The sequence below is a fragment of the Fulmarus glacialis genome, unplaced genomic scaffold, assembly GCF_000690835.1.
Source record: "Fulmarus glacialis isolate BGI_N327 unplaced genomic scaffold, ASM69083v1 scaffold5109, whole genome shotgun sequence".
NCBI lineage: Eukaryota > Metazoa > Chordata > Aves > Procellariiformes > Procellariidae > Fulmarus > Fulmarus glacialis.
In genome coordinates, this window is record NW_009232479.1 from 28,996 (window position 1) to 45,526 (window position 16,531).

General features: G+C 43.2%; 1 protein-coding gene across 1 annotated transcript in view; it reads right to left on the reverse strand.

Moving 5' to 3' along the window:
* Positions 1-837: 837 nt before the first annotated feature.
* NUP188 (nucleoporin 188kDa) overlaps positions 838-16,531 on the reverse strand; it is a gene marked incomplete at its 5' end in the record, with an annotated part of 26,521 nt that continues 10,827 nt past the window's right edge. The window contains 23 exons of the mRNA XM_009584902.1: positions 838-1,127; positions 1,359-1,488; positions 1,932-2,002; positions 2,144-2,275; positions 3,047-3,256; positions 3,974-4,048; positions 4,457-4,594; positions 5,383-5,541; positions 5,750-5,842; positions 6,527-6,721; positions 7,098-7,279; positions 8,457-8,602; positions 9,032-9,117; positions 9,472-9,549; positions 10,058-10,253; positions 10,909-10,976; positions 11,627-11,696; positions 12,039-12,208; positions 12,855-13,061; positions 13,871-13,977; positions 14,369-14,502; positions 15,702-15,830; positions 16,244-16,320. Of these exons, the coding sequence (XP_009583197.1) occupies positions 957-1,127; positions 1,359-1,488; positions 1,932-2,002; positions 2,144-2,275; positions 3,047-3,256; positions 3,974-4,048; positions 4,457-4,594; positions 5,383-5,541; positions 5,750-5,842; positions 6,527-6,721; positions 7,098-7,279; positions 8,457-8,602; positions 9,032-9,117; positions 9,472-9,549; positions 10,058-10,253; positions 10,909-10,976; positions 11,627-11,696; positions 12,039-12,208; positions 12,855-13,061; positions 13,871-13,977; positions 14,369-14,502; positions 15,702-15,830; positions 16,244-16,320 (3,024 nt within the window). The remainder of the gene's footprint in view (positions 1,128-1,358; positions 1,489-1,931; positions 2,003-2,143; positions 2,276-3,046; positions 3,257-3,973; positions 4,049-4,456; positions 4,595-5,382; positions 5,542-5,749; positions 5,843-6,526; positions 6,722-7,097; positions 7,280-8,456; positions 8,603-9,031; positions 9,118-9,471; positions 9,550-10,057; positions 10,254-10,908; positions 10,977-11,626; positions 11,697-12,038; positions 12,209-12,854; positions 13,062-13,870; positions 13,978-14,368; positions 14,503-15,701; positions 15,831-16,243; positions 16,321-16,531) is intronic.

The following is a 16,531-nucleotide window of genomic DNA, read 5'->3' on the forward strand; positions in this document are numbered from 1 at the left end:
AAGCCTCGCTGTAGACAGTGTCTTCCTTCTAGCTTGAACCTGCGCCCTCCCCTGCTGCTGCAACAGGCAGAGTAGCAGCTTGGACCTGTGCACAGAGCGATCTGTGCGCATGCTCCACACCATCATGTGCAGAAGAATCATTCCTGAGGAGTATTTTATAGTGATGCTCGTTTAAAACCTCCTACGAGTTCCCCAACGTGAGAGTAAGGGAAAGGGAGTGGGTGTGGGAAAGCCGAGGGAATCAACCTTTGATTATAGTCGCTTCAAACAGTATCTGGATCGTCACTCACAAGCCACAACTCACATCACTGTTAGCAGAATTGGTGCTGCAGGCTGCTATGCCCCATACAAAACCATGAACCCAGCTGCTGTCAATAAAGGTTTTAATAACAGTATAAACAGGGCACAGTTACAAAAAACTGCAAGACTGGAACAATGGAATTTTGACTTAAAAACCTTGAGTGAGGCCTTGCTCTTCAGAAACACACACAACACACAGACTGCAGGGTGAAGGCGTGAGCACACATACATCATCTTGCCTTGAACCATTCAGTACAAAAATAGCAGTAGAAAGATGGTCTCTGAATTGCTGGCTGATCCCTTGGTTGTGCCTTAACTGGACTCTCACTGCGAGGGAGAGGCAGATTGCACCTTGTGTTGAGAGCAGAGTTAATGCCCAGCGGAAAGCTCGTCTCCTCTCTCCATCCAGCCACAGCTTCCCCAGCTGAGGTACAAGCTATAAAAATAAAGGTTTTGACTGTTCAGCGCTTGTACCCAGCCAGGATGCTCTAGCAGACAGAGCGGGCAGGCTGTGCACGTGGGCCGATCACTGAAGAGCCAGGCCTCCCTCCCTTTCCCACTCCTTGCTACGAGCTCTGCCAAAGGCAATGCCTTCTGAGGTGGACACGAATCGTTCTGCTCAAGTCCTGAAAAGGGAGGCAGGGGCAGGATAGACTCTATCTCTGCAGGTGCCGGACAAAGGCCTGCACGAGCTGAAACAAAGGCTCCTGCCCTTCAGGACCCAGCTTGGAGGCAGACTTTCCTTGGGGAGAGGGAAGAACCCCGCTGGCAGGTGAAGAGGGACCACCCCGGCGGAAGTAACGAGACAGGCTGGAGAGCAGCGTACTCTGAAATGAGAAGCATGTAACAACTTAGCTTCCTTCAATCACATGCCCCTCTCCCTCCCCAAACAAGGTGCCGGTGGCACAGGAACAGGCACTGGTACGTGCAGCCCAGGATGCCTACGGCTGGGGACTCATGCTGGGGAACGGGGTCTTCTGGGCAGCCAAAGACAAATGACCTTCTCCCACTGGCACATTTACACTGAACAGCAACAAGGGAGGGTACAAGCCGCTTACCAGCTCAGAGCTGAGCTCCTGTTTCATCCGCTGCTTATCACGGGGATGCACAGCTGGGTCTCTCAAGTACCGAACAGCCTGGGAGATGAGCAGGTAGAAACAGTTTTCCATTGTAAACATGAGCAGAGACCTGTGCAAAGAAACGCACATCAGCAGGAGCCAAAAAGGTCAGCACACTCTTTAGAAAGGTCTAATACTCTTAGAAAGACTTCACACACAGGGCACATACGAGGGAACACTGTTTCTGTTCACATTCTGCTCAAGCAGTGATATCCAAAAGCTATGGTCTGCCAAGTAGAAACCCCTGCTGCCATCAGGGAAGTCTGATTTAAATACACTGGTAAATAAGCATCAAACAACTCTCTACACTGCATCTAGGATGGGATGGCTTCACACACCCTCCCAAAAAAATCCCTGCTTGCTTTGGACAGCTTCTGATGGGCTATCTGAACTCCCTGGATTCAGAGTGAGCAGCTCTGAAGCTACACGAATGCCTGTAAACCTCAGTTCTGACCTAAGGAGCATCAGGTTCTACTCCTTGGCCGTGACCAAATCCAACAGCTAGAAACTTACTTGAGGGTTTTGGTTCCCTCTTGCATATTCAGCCCTGCAGCCTGAGGGAAAGGTTCCTTCTTCTTATCCAGCTGGGAGGGGAAAAAAAGACAGGCATTAGAGACAGGAGATAGAAAAGAGGAAATACTCCTGCTCTTCAAAATACCAGTTGAATGAGTGCTCTGAGATCACCGCAACTGCTGTGCTCTCCCAAACAGAGAAATGGCTAGTACCTCTCCCAACATGTTAAGGGCCACATTGACTGTGGCCAGGAGGGTCCCAAAGGAAGGTGCGACATCTGAATCAAAGGCTGGTGTGGTGAAACTCAAAACGAAGAGCATGTTGTACTCAGCAAGGTCCAGTGACTGTGGAGAAACAGAAGGAGGAGTGAGTGACCCCTGAGGCCATGAGTATGCTATTGTCATAGCAACAAGAAAACCTAGTCCCTGTATCATGCTTTTTGTATGGAGAACTAGAAGCACTGAGATCATTTCCCAAATCTCAAGTATAGAGATGGAGCAGTAGGGAGCGTTCTGTACAGTACTGCACAATCAGACTCTACGGCTCTCCTCACATGAATGAGCCTTCTCCAACTCCCAAGCCGTACAGCTTGCCACCAAGTGGTAAGCTGAAGTAATGACGGTTTCCAGATTGTTTTCAAAAGCCCAGGCATATTTACCTAGAGGCACAGCAAAAGGAAGTTAACTATCCAAGAGTTAGCAGCAGGACACTGCCAGAATCAAGGATTAAACCTTCCTTTTCTGAACCTGGCCAGCCACTAGGTCACACCGACACAGGAGGATAACAAGAGGATGTCTTTTCTGAAGTGTGAGATACTGAGGATATAAACCTAGCTGGGTTATTAGTCTGTTCAGTAAGGTTACACGAACACAGTGTTGTGCAGATCAGACAAAAGCTCAGCCAAGCCTTCCTTTCACACTGATCTGTGCCTGATTCCCAAGGGGAATTCCTTGTGTCCTGCCTTCCTGCTTTGTACAGCAGAAGAGCAGACAGATGCATGGAGGGGTCATCGTCTCAAGCAGGACAGAATGTGCCTCACTGCACAGACCCAGAACATCACTTGAAATGCTGGAAACTCCCCCCTTCAGGGAGCAGCATCTCTCCTCTTTCGCTACCTGGTCAAGGAGGATCTGGCAGACATCCGGGGTGAAATGACGCAGGGCGGCAAGAGATTTGCTGAGGATTTTCAAGAGGCTGTACTGCACTGTAAGCAGCGCTTTCTGCTCTGCTGCTTCTGACTCAGGGCTGGGATGTTTGGAGGAGGCTTGGGGATTACGCTGCACTCGTGGAGTCACGCTCGATGGAAGGGAATCACCATTTTTTGTCTGTGGAGAAAGAAAAAAAGAAAGTGTTGAATACAGATATGATTATTTTGCACTACTTTCAGGGAAAAAAAATGCTATGAACAAAAGGAATGAGGTACCCAAAGTCTATCACCTGCTAGAAGCATAAGAATCTACACTTAGCTTGCATCAGGGGAGGCACTGCATTGCAGGGAAGCAGCTGCAGAGGCTATTTAGATTCCACATTCCGGAAAAAGAATCTCTAATCAACACATCAAGCCTTAGCCATGCTGAAATAACATGTCAGTAACAATGCATCGTCTCCACTTCATCAAGCTAAGGATTCCCCAAGAACAAGAGCACTCTCTCTTAAACAAATTAAATCAGATCAAGGACAACAGGTCAACAGTGACTTAATTAATGGCACTACAGAGTTCTACAGCAATGCAGCTTTCTTGCTGCAGTGTAGGCAGCTATAAAATTATAACAGCACCATTCAAACACAGGCTGCTGTTTCTCTAGGACTGGCTTTACACAGTCCAGAGTTTTTAGAGTCCAGACTCTTTGCACGTTTTTTTGCTGTGGAGAAATGCAAATCCTGACTGTTGATGATTGTCAATAATCACCACTAGGATTACCATCAAGCAATTCAACATCCAAGAGCCGAGCCTGGATATTGAATAATATTTGCCTTTTAACAGGGAGCATGGGCATGCAACACTCCTAACTTACAGTTTGGTTTAGAGTCCCCATTCTCACCTGCAGGTAGTGCTGGAGCATTTTGCGGCTGTGCAGGAGGGAGGTACAGGCCTGACACAGGTAACACAGATTCACCTGAAATAAATAAGGTGAGGGAGAAATCTCTTAAAAGCTCAAAACCCATCTATTCACTACCATTGGTGGAAGCTAGAAAATCCAGTTAAACAGAACACTGTGATCATAAAGGATCAATGCATCTCTTGATTCCCAGTATTTTCTCAGTCACCTGGCACTGAGAACTGGGAGTGAGACACTGAATTCCCCCAGTTATTTTTCCAAGCTATAATTTCTCTGTCCCCAACAGTTATCTCTCCTCACTCAATTCAGACAAGGTATTGACAGAACAGACATTTAAATGACCTCAGCAGTAGTTCCTATTAAAAGAGCAGTAATAAAAAGATGATATAGTGCCATTTTCTCTTAACGCATGCAAATCCCTGTGCTCAGGCAATGTATTATCCACAGCAATATCCTGATTCCTACCTGCATGTCCCTCATAAGCTGTGGCAGGTGGAAATGCCACTCCTTTCTGAAATTTGAGAGCTGAAGAATGAAGCCAACAGTGTGATCAGCCTCTTCCAGACAGGCCAAGCTCTGTACCGTCCGTACTGCATTCAGGCACTGGAAAGGAGAGGGAAGTAAATCAGGGCAATGACAGTTAAATCACAAAAATCCCATTCCCTCCTCTAGAAGAAAAAGCTGAAGATGCAGAGGATCCGCCCCTAGGGACAGAAAATGCATTCATGAACGTAGCTGCACAGCACATGGGTCAGACTCGGAGCACTTTATATTCTTAGTCAGAGGCCAATGCACTTCACGAGCTATGCTGCCGTACGAGAAGACAGCTGTTTGTCTAGGGAGCGTGCTTATAAACAGGTAACGCAGCACCTATGTACAAACAGAACTCTTCAGCACATCTGCACAATCCAGCCAGTACAGGTATTTCAGTGCTGCAGGACATGAGAGCTTGCCGACCCGAATGGTGACTGAAGCCTGACTACAGCATTTTCATTATCTGAGCAAGACTGAGCTAAAGCCACCTCCAAGAACAGCTCTCATACTTTTCTTTCCAGAGCAGATAGCCACAAAGTGAGTTCCCATCAAACTCTCAGTGCTGCTACTGTGTTGAGCAGGTATACTAAACACCTGTAGCAAAGTTATAACCCCAAGTGTGAACAGGATGAACCGATGGTGACTGCCCAGTTCTAACAAGTATCATAACAATCATGCCTGCCTGACCGCGTGGCTTCTATATTCTGTCCTCCTTCTCCCACTATTGAATTATTTCCACTGTAAAACTTTCTCAGGCAGGAGCCTCTTTTCAATGCTTCTGCACTTTCTGACATGTTTCTACTGCTATTGCAACACAAAAGCCAAGCGAACCATCACAGAGGAAGTATGTGACATACCTGAAGAATCCTCTCTTGATGGACACCAACGAAGTCCAGTGCTTCCGTCAGGAAGTTGTATCTAAGCGTTTTAAGAAGGCGTTCCATCAGTGACATGGAGAGACGATAGACCCCAGGCCAAGAGGGGGCATCCAGCGACTTTCGAGATGAAGCAGATGTCTGAAACCAGATACAAAAATAAATTACTACACTGCTGCCCAGTGTGGCACATGCCACAAACCCTTCACACCATTTTGGAAGTCTCCAGGCTCTAGGGGTGGCTGCTGTCCTTCCCAGACCAGGAGGGCTCTGCTCCAACCACAGCCCGCAAGGCAGGGCATGGCAAGCTCTCCTGGCATATTCCCACCCAAAAGGAAGTAGCACCCACCTGAATGGCTCCATTAGTGCTGAGCTGGTACACGCTCAAGAGGGGCAGGCAGACACTGTGTGTGACACCAGCTCCAGCCACTGCCGCTGCTCCCTACAAGACACAGAACAAACTACTGTTAAATTTGCATGTCTGTCTCCTGTCTGAGACTAGAGAGACTTATTTTGCATTAGATATTCTGTTCTTTGCACTGTCACCACCCTTTTAGAGAACTTTCATCTACACACACTTCTTCGATGTTGTTAAAAATTCAGTATCAAGAAAAGCAACAGTGTTCTTCCAGTAAAATCTAACCTGCATAACTGTACTATGAATTCCATTTCAATATCACCTGGTTTGGCATATACATAATCTTTGAAAAGGGCTGGCTTTGGAGCAACCTTGCTTTCACCTAAAGCCCCACACAAAGTTGAATTTATAACAGATAAATAACTCTTTATTGCAACTAATGAGAAAGAAGGTTCCAACACCTAACGCTGTTTCAACTGGGGGGGGCGGGTATAATTTGCATTGCAGAAGAATACATTCAGTGAAAGTGCCTGCTCTAAATTACAGGTCTGATCTGGCTGGCTCAGCTCTCCCACCTGAGATATCCCATTACCAAGAAGAACAAGGCAAACTAAGCAAGCAAACATACAGGACCTACTGCTTGCCAGCCTCTAAAAAAACCCTTTATCTACAGATCATTGTTCAGCTGCATTGCAGACAGAATAATGAGATATACGGTTCCTATTAAAAATGTATAGCTATATGCTCTCATTTCTCTGCATCTCTCACCTGCTGAGTCCTTGCTAAGGTCAGCAGTAAATGTAATGAGGCCTCTGTGAAGTGAAGGTTTTGTTTAACTCTCAGGCTGATCTCCAATGCAGCAAAGATAGTAGGAAGCACTTTCCTAGTAACCTGTAGCCAGTAGTCTCCATCTTCATCAACTTCACAGAGCTCTTTAGCCAGATGCAGACCCAGAACACATACCTGTGGTGACAAGGACAGGAGAACGAGGTATAGGCTTGACATGTATAGCAAGAAAATCCTGAAAGTATTAACTAACACAACATAAGGCTCAATCATTCTCAGAATCATAAATTAAGACACCCCTCACATTATACTCTGCACACTTCCTGGCTGTATTAGCCATTATGACTTTTTTAGGACAGATCTGAAAGAGAGGCAGCAACAGCCAATTTCCCAGACTGATGCGTGCCAAAAAGACTTGGAGTAATTCTGAGATAGAAACTGCCAAAACTTCCTTTGAAGGCAGCAGGCTGCAAGGGAAAGTTGTTCCAAACACACGAAACTTTTGTCTAGAGAGAAGAAATGTGGCTGCAAAGCAGACAAACAGGTCCTCTACCCCATCTCGCTGGTCCTTGTGTTTAACTCGGGAGGCATCATCTGTTTCCATGCTGTCCTTGTCATCTGAAGCATCTCCCAAGGTCAAGCTGTGTCGAGTCTGATCAAAGAGCGCAATGACCTCATCTTGGAGTGTTTCACACACGCTCAACACCAGCTGGGAGTACTGTGGGATCTCATTCACTGTGACACACACAGAATAGACAACAGTTAACACACAATCCTTGTACTTAGGTTTCCAGTTTAACTGATAACATCACTGGGCCACATTTCTTGGAGTTAGTATTTACTCTGTTTTCATTTCAAAACCTACAAAACAGAATGGGAGGAACTGTGACTAAGTTAGATGATTAAGCCTACGAGGATACAATAAGGGATTAGACGGTCATCTGGATAATAAAAACATGTAGCTTTCCCGAGCAGTCATATAAACTCATGACATTTCAAGGCACAAGTCAAGCACTACTATGGACACATTATTCCATAACTGCTCACCACAGCATTTCCTACCCATCTCTCCAGATTGCTGGTACTGGCCAGTGGGTGCAGTCTATGTCTGTGAGTCCGTATAAATACTACATTCTCATCAAAACCATTATAATAAATTGCATCACCTTTTACCAGCATGACTGGAAACTCAAATTCAACACCAAAGAAAAACATTTAAAAACAACCCAACCCTCCACTTTCTATTTATTTTCCAAAATACATGGGCTTGCAAAGCCCAAGCAACGGGACAAGGACTGCACAGAAAGGTAAGCTGATACACTTCTCAACACCACAGTTGCCTTTGTATGTGTTGTACAGAGAAATACTGCCCAGATTCCACTGAGGATCTTCAAGTGCTACTGCAATGTAAGATGCCCCAAAAGTGACAGGAGTAATGACCAGACTAGTTTCTCTGGTTTGTAATAAAACGTACTCTCAGAAGACGTTCTTGTGTTTGGGTCTTTTGTTATCTCTAACTAGAAATTCATGTTAGAGTCTAAGCTCTACAATCACTCTGTGAGATGGCGTTACTAGGGTGTCCCTCCCACACCTGCTGAGCTATTTTCAAAACCAAATGGGAACCCTGTCTTGTCTCTATCAAACTGATAAAATATAGAGGTTATTGCTGGGGAAGGACAAGAGAAGGGAAGACATACAAATACTGTGAATGATAAACCTCATCTCTTTCTAAAACTAGCTAAAGCAAGTAAGAAAAAGGTAGAGAAGTCGCACAGGTTGGTGACTATATTCTGTACAGCATCCTGTACTACTACTAACACCAAAAGCATTTTTATCTTGGAAATGCTAAAGTGTTAGGGTGTATTCAGCCATGGCAGCCCTGCTCTTGACACTTGTACATACACCACCTCACCTTTCATCTCCTTTATTTGCAGCACAGTGATAAGAGCTGAGAACACTTTGGCTTTGGTTTTCTTCATCATCTGCTGATCTGCCTGTAGTACTCCCTCCAGAATCTGCGTCAAGGAGTTTATGATTTTATCCACAGAACCCAACTCGCTGACAACAAAAAGGGAGAGCTTTTCAGATTAGACAAGATCCCTCAATAACTATATTGGCTTGACTGAGCTGTGTGTATCATAAGTTATATGATCCACACAAATAAAAGCAGTTCTTCCAAGTAAAGTTTAAGTCACCACCTGGACCTCACCAAAGACATTCCACAGCACAGCGAGAATGCAGGACTGACTATCACAAAAGCTTTTTTGATAACACTTTTCACCAGCAAGCAGGAAGCCGAGCCATAAACGTATTACAACAAGAGATTTCAGCAACAACCTACAGACGTTTGCCATCCCAAAAGAGGATTCTATGATAAGGTTTCAGTTTCCTCCCCAAATCACTAAGGGAATCTCACTAGAGCAAAACATAATCTCCCAAGTTTTTGTATTTAGCAGTGACTAATAATTATCCAAACAAAATACCTACCTCTTCCACTGTTTGAGCAGGATCAGAAGAAGGGTACATAGCATGGACCCCAGCTGCAGACAGGAGACTGACATGGGAACTAGAAGCTAAGAAGAAATACCACAGTTACAGTTGCAATAGTCGCATGCAAGAACACTTAAGAAATCCTCAGCCCAAGCATCACCACCAAATGACCAGGTTTGCTCTTCAGCAGCTAGCAGCATCGAGGGAACCAGAGTCAGAACGCTCTGCAGGGTCACCCAGTGACAACAAGAATAACACATACAAAATAAAGATTTGTAAGAAGCTCATCAATTCAGGGAGAAAGACTTTGTTTCAGCCCAATTTCACAGGATCTAAAAAACCTATGATGGCAAGCAGCTGCAGAAATAGAACTCCTCATAGTACAAAAGGAGATGAGCAATTGGGAAATTAAAGAACTGACAGGAAGCAGCACCTACCAAAACCTTGGTCCCATTTAGCACATCCAGAAACAATTGCTGATGAACTGCAGAATCAGTCAGATGCATTATATCCGCCTAAGATCCACAAAGACAGAGATCAATCAAGCCCAACTTCTTAGCAGTCTAACATCAGTCTACTGTTTTAATTTTTTACTTTAAGAATTCACCAAATTTTATAGCTGCTGAGTGACGCAGTTTTACAGAAATCACTGAAGTATTACATTAACAGTTGACAAGAAGTCGGCAATGACTAATTCCCTAATGGTGCATCCCTGCCTCACTTGACTCAGCAAAATCTCTTCAGGATTACAGAATTACTCAGAATTGCTATAAAAATTATTTACTACCTCCCTCCTCTGCTCAGACGGACAATACGCTCATTTTGATCAAACAGCGAAACACCACCTACTCTAACCTCTTGTGCCATGCTCGTGCCAACTTGTGTTGTAAGCATATATACAAGAAAATTGAAAGAAAAACCAGTGGATTCTTCATTATGGCTTAGTTGGCCCTGAGAAGTTGACATTGTATTATTCAAAATGTTAATTTCAGATTCTCATGAAAGATAAGAGGTAGCTCTTACATGGCTAGTAGAGATTATCAGCAGCATCCGCCAGGCTGAGATCAGCATTTGATATTCTGTCATGGAGGCACAGCTGCTACCCTCTGTCTCTGCCACGTGATATGCCAGTAACTTCACATATTCTGACCAATAGGCAAAGCGCTTTTTGGTGGACAAATTCTTCAGCGTGTCTTTCAGGGACTGATCCAGTGAGCCCCTGACCAAATCAAGAGGAGAAGTTATCTTCATTTATTCTTTGGTCAGAAAATATACTTCTTCTGTGTTTCAGGTAGGAAAGCCAAGGACACAGCTTGCAAGTGAAGGTTATTCCACATATTAGACCTGTGCAGGGAATCCCACTTTTTGCATCAAATGTGAAGGAAAAACATGAGCCCTGAAGAAAATCTATGATTTTTTTTTTTTTTAAGCAGAGATTTTAGTTAATCATGACTTTTCAACATATTAAAAGGCAGTTATGTTCAGAAAAAACAAAATGAGTGGGAGAAAACTACTAAAATGTTATTCAGCAATCACTATAGTAGGTGTACTTAGCTTAGTTTACAATTAGTTTTAATAAATACTGTATATTCTCATTCCAGGGTACAAGGAAAATACTAATACTAACATTCTCACCTACAGGCTGCAGAAACACTGTAACATCTCTTCCTACAATCGGTGATTGCAAGAATCTCAAATGCACATTTGTGATTTGTTTATAAATCACTGTTCCTCCCACATTTTCACAGGATTACATGTGCTTTGTCCCTCAAAGCCTGCATGGTCTATCAAGATTTAACACACACATTTAGATAATTAAAAAGTTTAGATAATTAAAAAGTACAGGGACGAAGGAGAGACAACCAGAGACTCACTTGACAACATAGTAGATCTCCAAACAGATGATTTTCATGATTAAGGCACAGGTATCCAAGACACTGAGCTACAAAGACAAAAAAAAAGCAAAATCTGAGCACCTAGCTCTGCAGGGTGAGTGGAATTCTGATTTATCCCGACCCATGCATTTGCAGTGACTGATACTCCAGTTTTGCAGGAGACTTTTTTCTCCCACAATAGCAATAGTTATGTCATTTGACCATGGACTAGTGATAATAAGGAAAGAATCCTGTGTTCAAAGCGGCACTCTGAGTGAGAGCACAGGACTTCCATAATGAATGGGAAAATTCCCACAGAAAGGAAGAATAACAAGAACCTAATCGATTCCTCTGTGATACTAGTCAGCCTGAGCTATGCCTAAATAAAAAGGAGATTTTATTTTGCCAAACAGCACACGAGGTATAGCATGGATACACTACAGACAGCATACCTTCCAAAGAGTGTTACCACTGATGCTAGGTAACATCTATTTTTGTTTCATATGTGAATAAAGAACACAGAATTTCAAAAGACAGTTCATGGCTGTACAGTCTCTGCAAAGCCAGAAAGCATTCACTTCATCTCCTGCCTGTGTTTAAAGCACTTGATCATACTTCCTTTTAGAAAACTGCAAGCAGAGGGAAGAGCCAATACATCTCTTAGAAACCTTTTCTGAGAAGTACGTAACTACCTTCATTTTGTTTGGACGTAACTCACCTCTGATGATTCTGAAGGTGGAGGGAGGCTCCCAAAGAGGGGATTGGTTAAATTTTCCCAAAACTTTGGCCTAAAAGATAGAAACAGAAGTAAAATCAGTTATCTCCCCCACACCACATGCCTAGCAGCATTTTGACTATTCCAAACTTCATAGAAAACACGCTTTGGTAAATACAAGCTTACATAGCTTTGTATAAAAGAAACAGAACGAAATATATTTGCTTCTGAATATGCACATACAGGCTTCTCATCTTCTTTCCTGAGAGACTAAGTTCAAAGCCCATACACTGCACACCCTTACCAGGGCACACAAAGACTAACATGCACATGTCCCTGAAAAGTCCGATGAACCAAAGAAAAAGTGTTTCAGAAAAAAGGAAGGAAAACACGTTGTAGAAAAACAACAACTCACTTTGTCCTCAGAACTAGCATGGCGCTATCTCGACGGTCCTGCCACAAAGCATGCAGGAAGGCAATGGCAGCACGATGCAAGAGGGGAGGGCACCAGTACCTCTCCTGTTGTTTGGAGTCTATCAGCTCTAAGACTACCTGGAGGCAACTCCACTCCCCTAAGCTGAATTCCTAAAGCAAAAGGAAACGAGAGAGGTTACATCGCCATAGAACCACTACGTAGGCACCTATTAAAGCAGAATTTGCTTGATTCCACTTGAACAATACACAGACAAAAAATCTTGAGTACACGATGCCCTCATATATTTTGTATATAACTACAAGGAATGTAGTCATTACACAAGAGAGAAAAAAAATATTTTTAGGGGAATAAAAAATGAGCTAAGACTTAATAAGACCAAGTGCCTGCAGAAGGTCCCAACCCAAGAAGACCTTGAACTGCAAAGCACCAGTATAGGTACTCTGGAAAACTGATATTGTCCATTGTACCTCAATCTTCAGCTTTCTCACTGACTGGCCACTGCCAGAATCAAGAGAGTGGGCCACAGGGATCTTTGGTCTGACCCAACAGAAGTTCTTATGTTAACTCAGTATCTGCCTTGAAATGTTGGGGAAAGTTTCTCTTTGGTTATAGGGAAAAGTGAAACTGGGATAGCTGCACATCCATTAACTGCAAGCACAAGCTGCATTTATCTTTACATTAAGCACATCGGGTTACATGTAAGAACTTTAGATTTTAGAGCCTAGTGCCATAAGACTGCTATGAATGCTACAATAAAAGACTAGTGAGTCCTTGGGCAAATATCTGCTATTCTACCTTTGATCCGTCACTGCCATCCTTCACTTCCAAGTTCAGGAACAGCTCAATAAGCCCAGGTTGTGTCTCCACCGCAACTGTGAGGAATTCCAGTATCATGACCTTAATACGCATGTCCTCAATCTTGCTCTGCAGGCGGGTGAGGAAGGCATCACGGATGGCAGCAGCATCACTACCAAGGCAGGCATAAACAGACATGGGAGCAACCTGCAAAAGGAAAGAAACATCAGAAGCAAGAATAACCAAACTCTACAGAACGCTTCTCCTCTATATAAAAGGTGATTTGCATTTCAAATTGAAACTCCAAAATATTTGATATTGAATCTATGAACATATGCAAGGGAACTCAAAAGTAAGTGATCATTAAGCAGGAAGAAACCTGCAAAGTGATCCAAATTTTTCTCTTTGGCAATTCTGCTCCATCCCTCACCTATTTCTCAAGGGTTATGACAAAACTGGAAAAGACAAAGAGAAAAATGGTTTTGGAATAATGTTCCTTGAAATAAGTAAACCCAGAGCTGGATTTACATGCTTTAATAAAACTGCAAATACATTCTCAGAAATTTAGTAGCCAAAAAGAGTAAGTCTAAAAGGCAAAGTTGAAAGCTCCCGATAAAAACTTAAATAGGATCCTCTTCTCAGTAAGATGTTAAAGTTCCAGTTAAGAAGGTGTAGGAATTGTATTTAAGAGTATGACTTGCGAAAGTTGCTCAAAAAAGTGGAAAGAGATCAACCGAAGGTGCAAATACTTGCAGAAAACACCTCACTCACGGAAGCCTCTCGGTGACTGAGTGACTTCTGAAACAGCAGAGGATTACGTTAAAAAACTAAGGGCCCTTTATGTGATTTTTCGCGTGCTCTACCTTACAGTTTTCAAGTCCACACTGCCTTCCGCTGACTTGCATTAAGGTCCCTGATACAAAAAAAGCCTAAAGAAATTATCTTGAAAGAATTTCAGTGCTGGAATCAGTCACAAGGGGAGCAGCAAAGGAGCACTTGTGTGAGTCTCATCTTACCGTAGCCAGTCGTTTGAGCAATTGGATGGCCAGGCGTGGAAGTGCAGGGTCATGCTTGTGGTAGATATATTTGGCCAAGACCGCAATAAGATTGTTTCCATGAGCACCTGGAGAGAACACAATTAAAATCAAAGAGAAGAAACTGCAACAAGATGTAACTATTTACCAAATAATGATTTCCACAGCAGAAGGTGAGAATTAGGTCAGTCTTCCAAAAGAACAAGGCATGGGCCCAGCCAGAGGTATACTATATTCTGTAATTACACCCATCTCATTACGAAGCAGCAAACAACAAGCCATGTTTGCTTAATACTTTGGAAGCTGCCCCAGAGGAGAAGAATGCCTTAGAGGAGGGAGAATAGGCCTTCTGCTATCAGTAGAAACCACTTTTTGGAACTTTGAAATCTTAACTACTGTTTGTAATGAGACACACACTGACTATTTGCAAATAACAAAAAAGCATAGCTGCCCAGGCTGTCCCCATGGAGAAATACATACCATGCTGAGTAAGTGCCTGTTCTAATGGAGATACCACACTAGAGGAGGGTTTCAACCGGATGACATTATTGGTAACCGAGAACGCCAGCTTAACTGTTTGGATCAGCAGTTGACCTTGGCCTTGTGACTCATCACTGTGTTTCCAAAAAGAAACCAAAGTAAGTAACTGTGTTGACAACCAACATTTATTATTTGCACAACATTCAAAGAGGAAATTCTACACTCTATCAATCGGGGGTTCTAAGACATTTTTACTCAGACTGTCATGTCACCACATAATAGTTGCTGAAATACAAACCCCCACATATCCACAAAAATAGTCTACCCAGCCCCAAGTTTTCAGCATCAAACAAAAAAAGAAAAATAGCCTGACAGCGTATTGTCACCTTTTCCCCCCTCTTTGGGATACAAGGTTTAAAATGTGTTAAGACAGAGGAAGAAATATTTACAGAACCAATCTCACAGGAATGACAGTGTACCGAAACTGGATGAAGAGATAAAACTGGCTCTAAGTCTGGTATTTGCCTAAGATTTTCCTTATCAGATAAACATTCTGAAGAGACATTAAAGCCAAAAAGGTTTCTCAGATAGGTCTCACTTTCCCCTTAACAAGTCTGGACTCCCTTCAAGACTTGTTTTGAAAGAAAAAATGGCAGACTTTATCAGAAACAACTTGCTAGCAAGTTTGGCTGGCTATGTGTCAAGTAAGGTTGGCCAGGAAAAGAGAACAGAGGAAAGGAGAGAGATTCAAGCCTTGGAGAGAGCCACATAAGGAGGTTAAGGCAATCAACACTGGAGACATCTTCAATACTTTCAGAGTACTTCAAGCTGCCTTCAGAACCACCCTGAAAAGACTGATCATCCTTAGCACTTCCAAAATTACAGTTCAAACTTTATTACAATTTATTCATGAGCATAGCTTCACTTGATCTCTGGTGTTACCTGAAGACACAAAACTTCTAACATGGGCTCTAATCTTCTTGCTTCCAATTCACTCATGGAATCTTACAAATTGCATTCAAGTGAATTCTTTATTAAAAAAATGTAACTGCTAGCAAACATTAAACAATTGAGCACACTTACACCCACCAGCATGCTCCAAATGTCATTTAGAAATAGAAAACTAAAACAACTGCATGAAATGGATAGTGTACAGAAAAGACTACATACAGACCTGGAACAAACAAGGCTTGTTCCTCCAGACCATACAAGGCCGGCTGTCATGGCTAGCAGCTATGCTGATTCACCGTTAAGTGTAATCAATTAAAGCTATATTTCAAATATTATTATTTGCTTCTTTCCCCCCACTGCTGAAATGAAACACACCACTCACCTACTAGACTGGGAGGCCATTACCATATCAATGGTGTCCACACCAATTCCCATGATGTTAATGACAGCCTGCCCTGCTTCAGTGTTGGCCAGGCTGAAGATGCACAAGGACTGAAGGCTGGGGGCATTGCTGTGAGAAACGAACCACACAGGACATCATCACTAGGAGCACTTGCAGTTTTCCCACCTAGCACTTAGAAAACCACAAAGTAAACTCTTAATTTCTACACCCCCTGACCCCTACTTTATTCTCCCTTCTTTCTTCAGAGTGGATACACCGAATAGGAAAGTGGATGGCAGTCTGTCCCAGGAAATCTGTTTACTGTTTTCTCTTCACCAGGTATTCTAAAATACAATGTCCCTAATCTTTTTCTACCCTTCCTGTACTCAGCAACACTGAAAAGAGCTGAAACCAGCACTACACAACCATGCCAGTTCATTCCTAGTCATCTATGTTCAAAAACTGAGACAAAAAGATAGCAACAGAGCCCTCCTGCACTGTAAGCCAGGCTAGTGCGGCCTGAAATCCATCACCAGTCTTACCTGCTGCGAGGATCCATTTCAGGGCATAAATTCAGTATAGCATGGATCAACTGCAGAATAAGGCACCCTAAAACAGAGATGAAATGGACTACTCAGTCCAGGAAGATCTGTTGCCTAGTTCCTAGTATTTTCAAACAAATGACAGCATCTAGTAATATTGGTAGATGTACAAAGCAAATCCCAAATGGCTGCTAGAAAAGGTATGATAAAAAAGGAGTAAAAATTCCCACATTCTCCCTGAGAAGACAGATGACCCTTTTTATCCCCTCCTTCTCCTTCCCCCCCGCC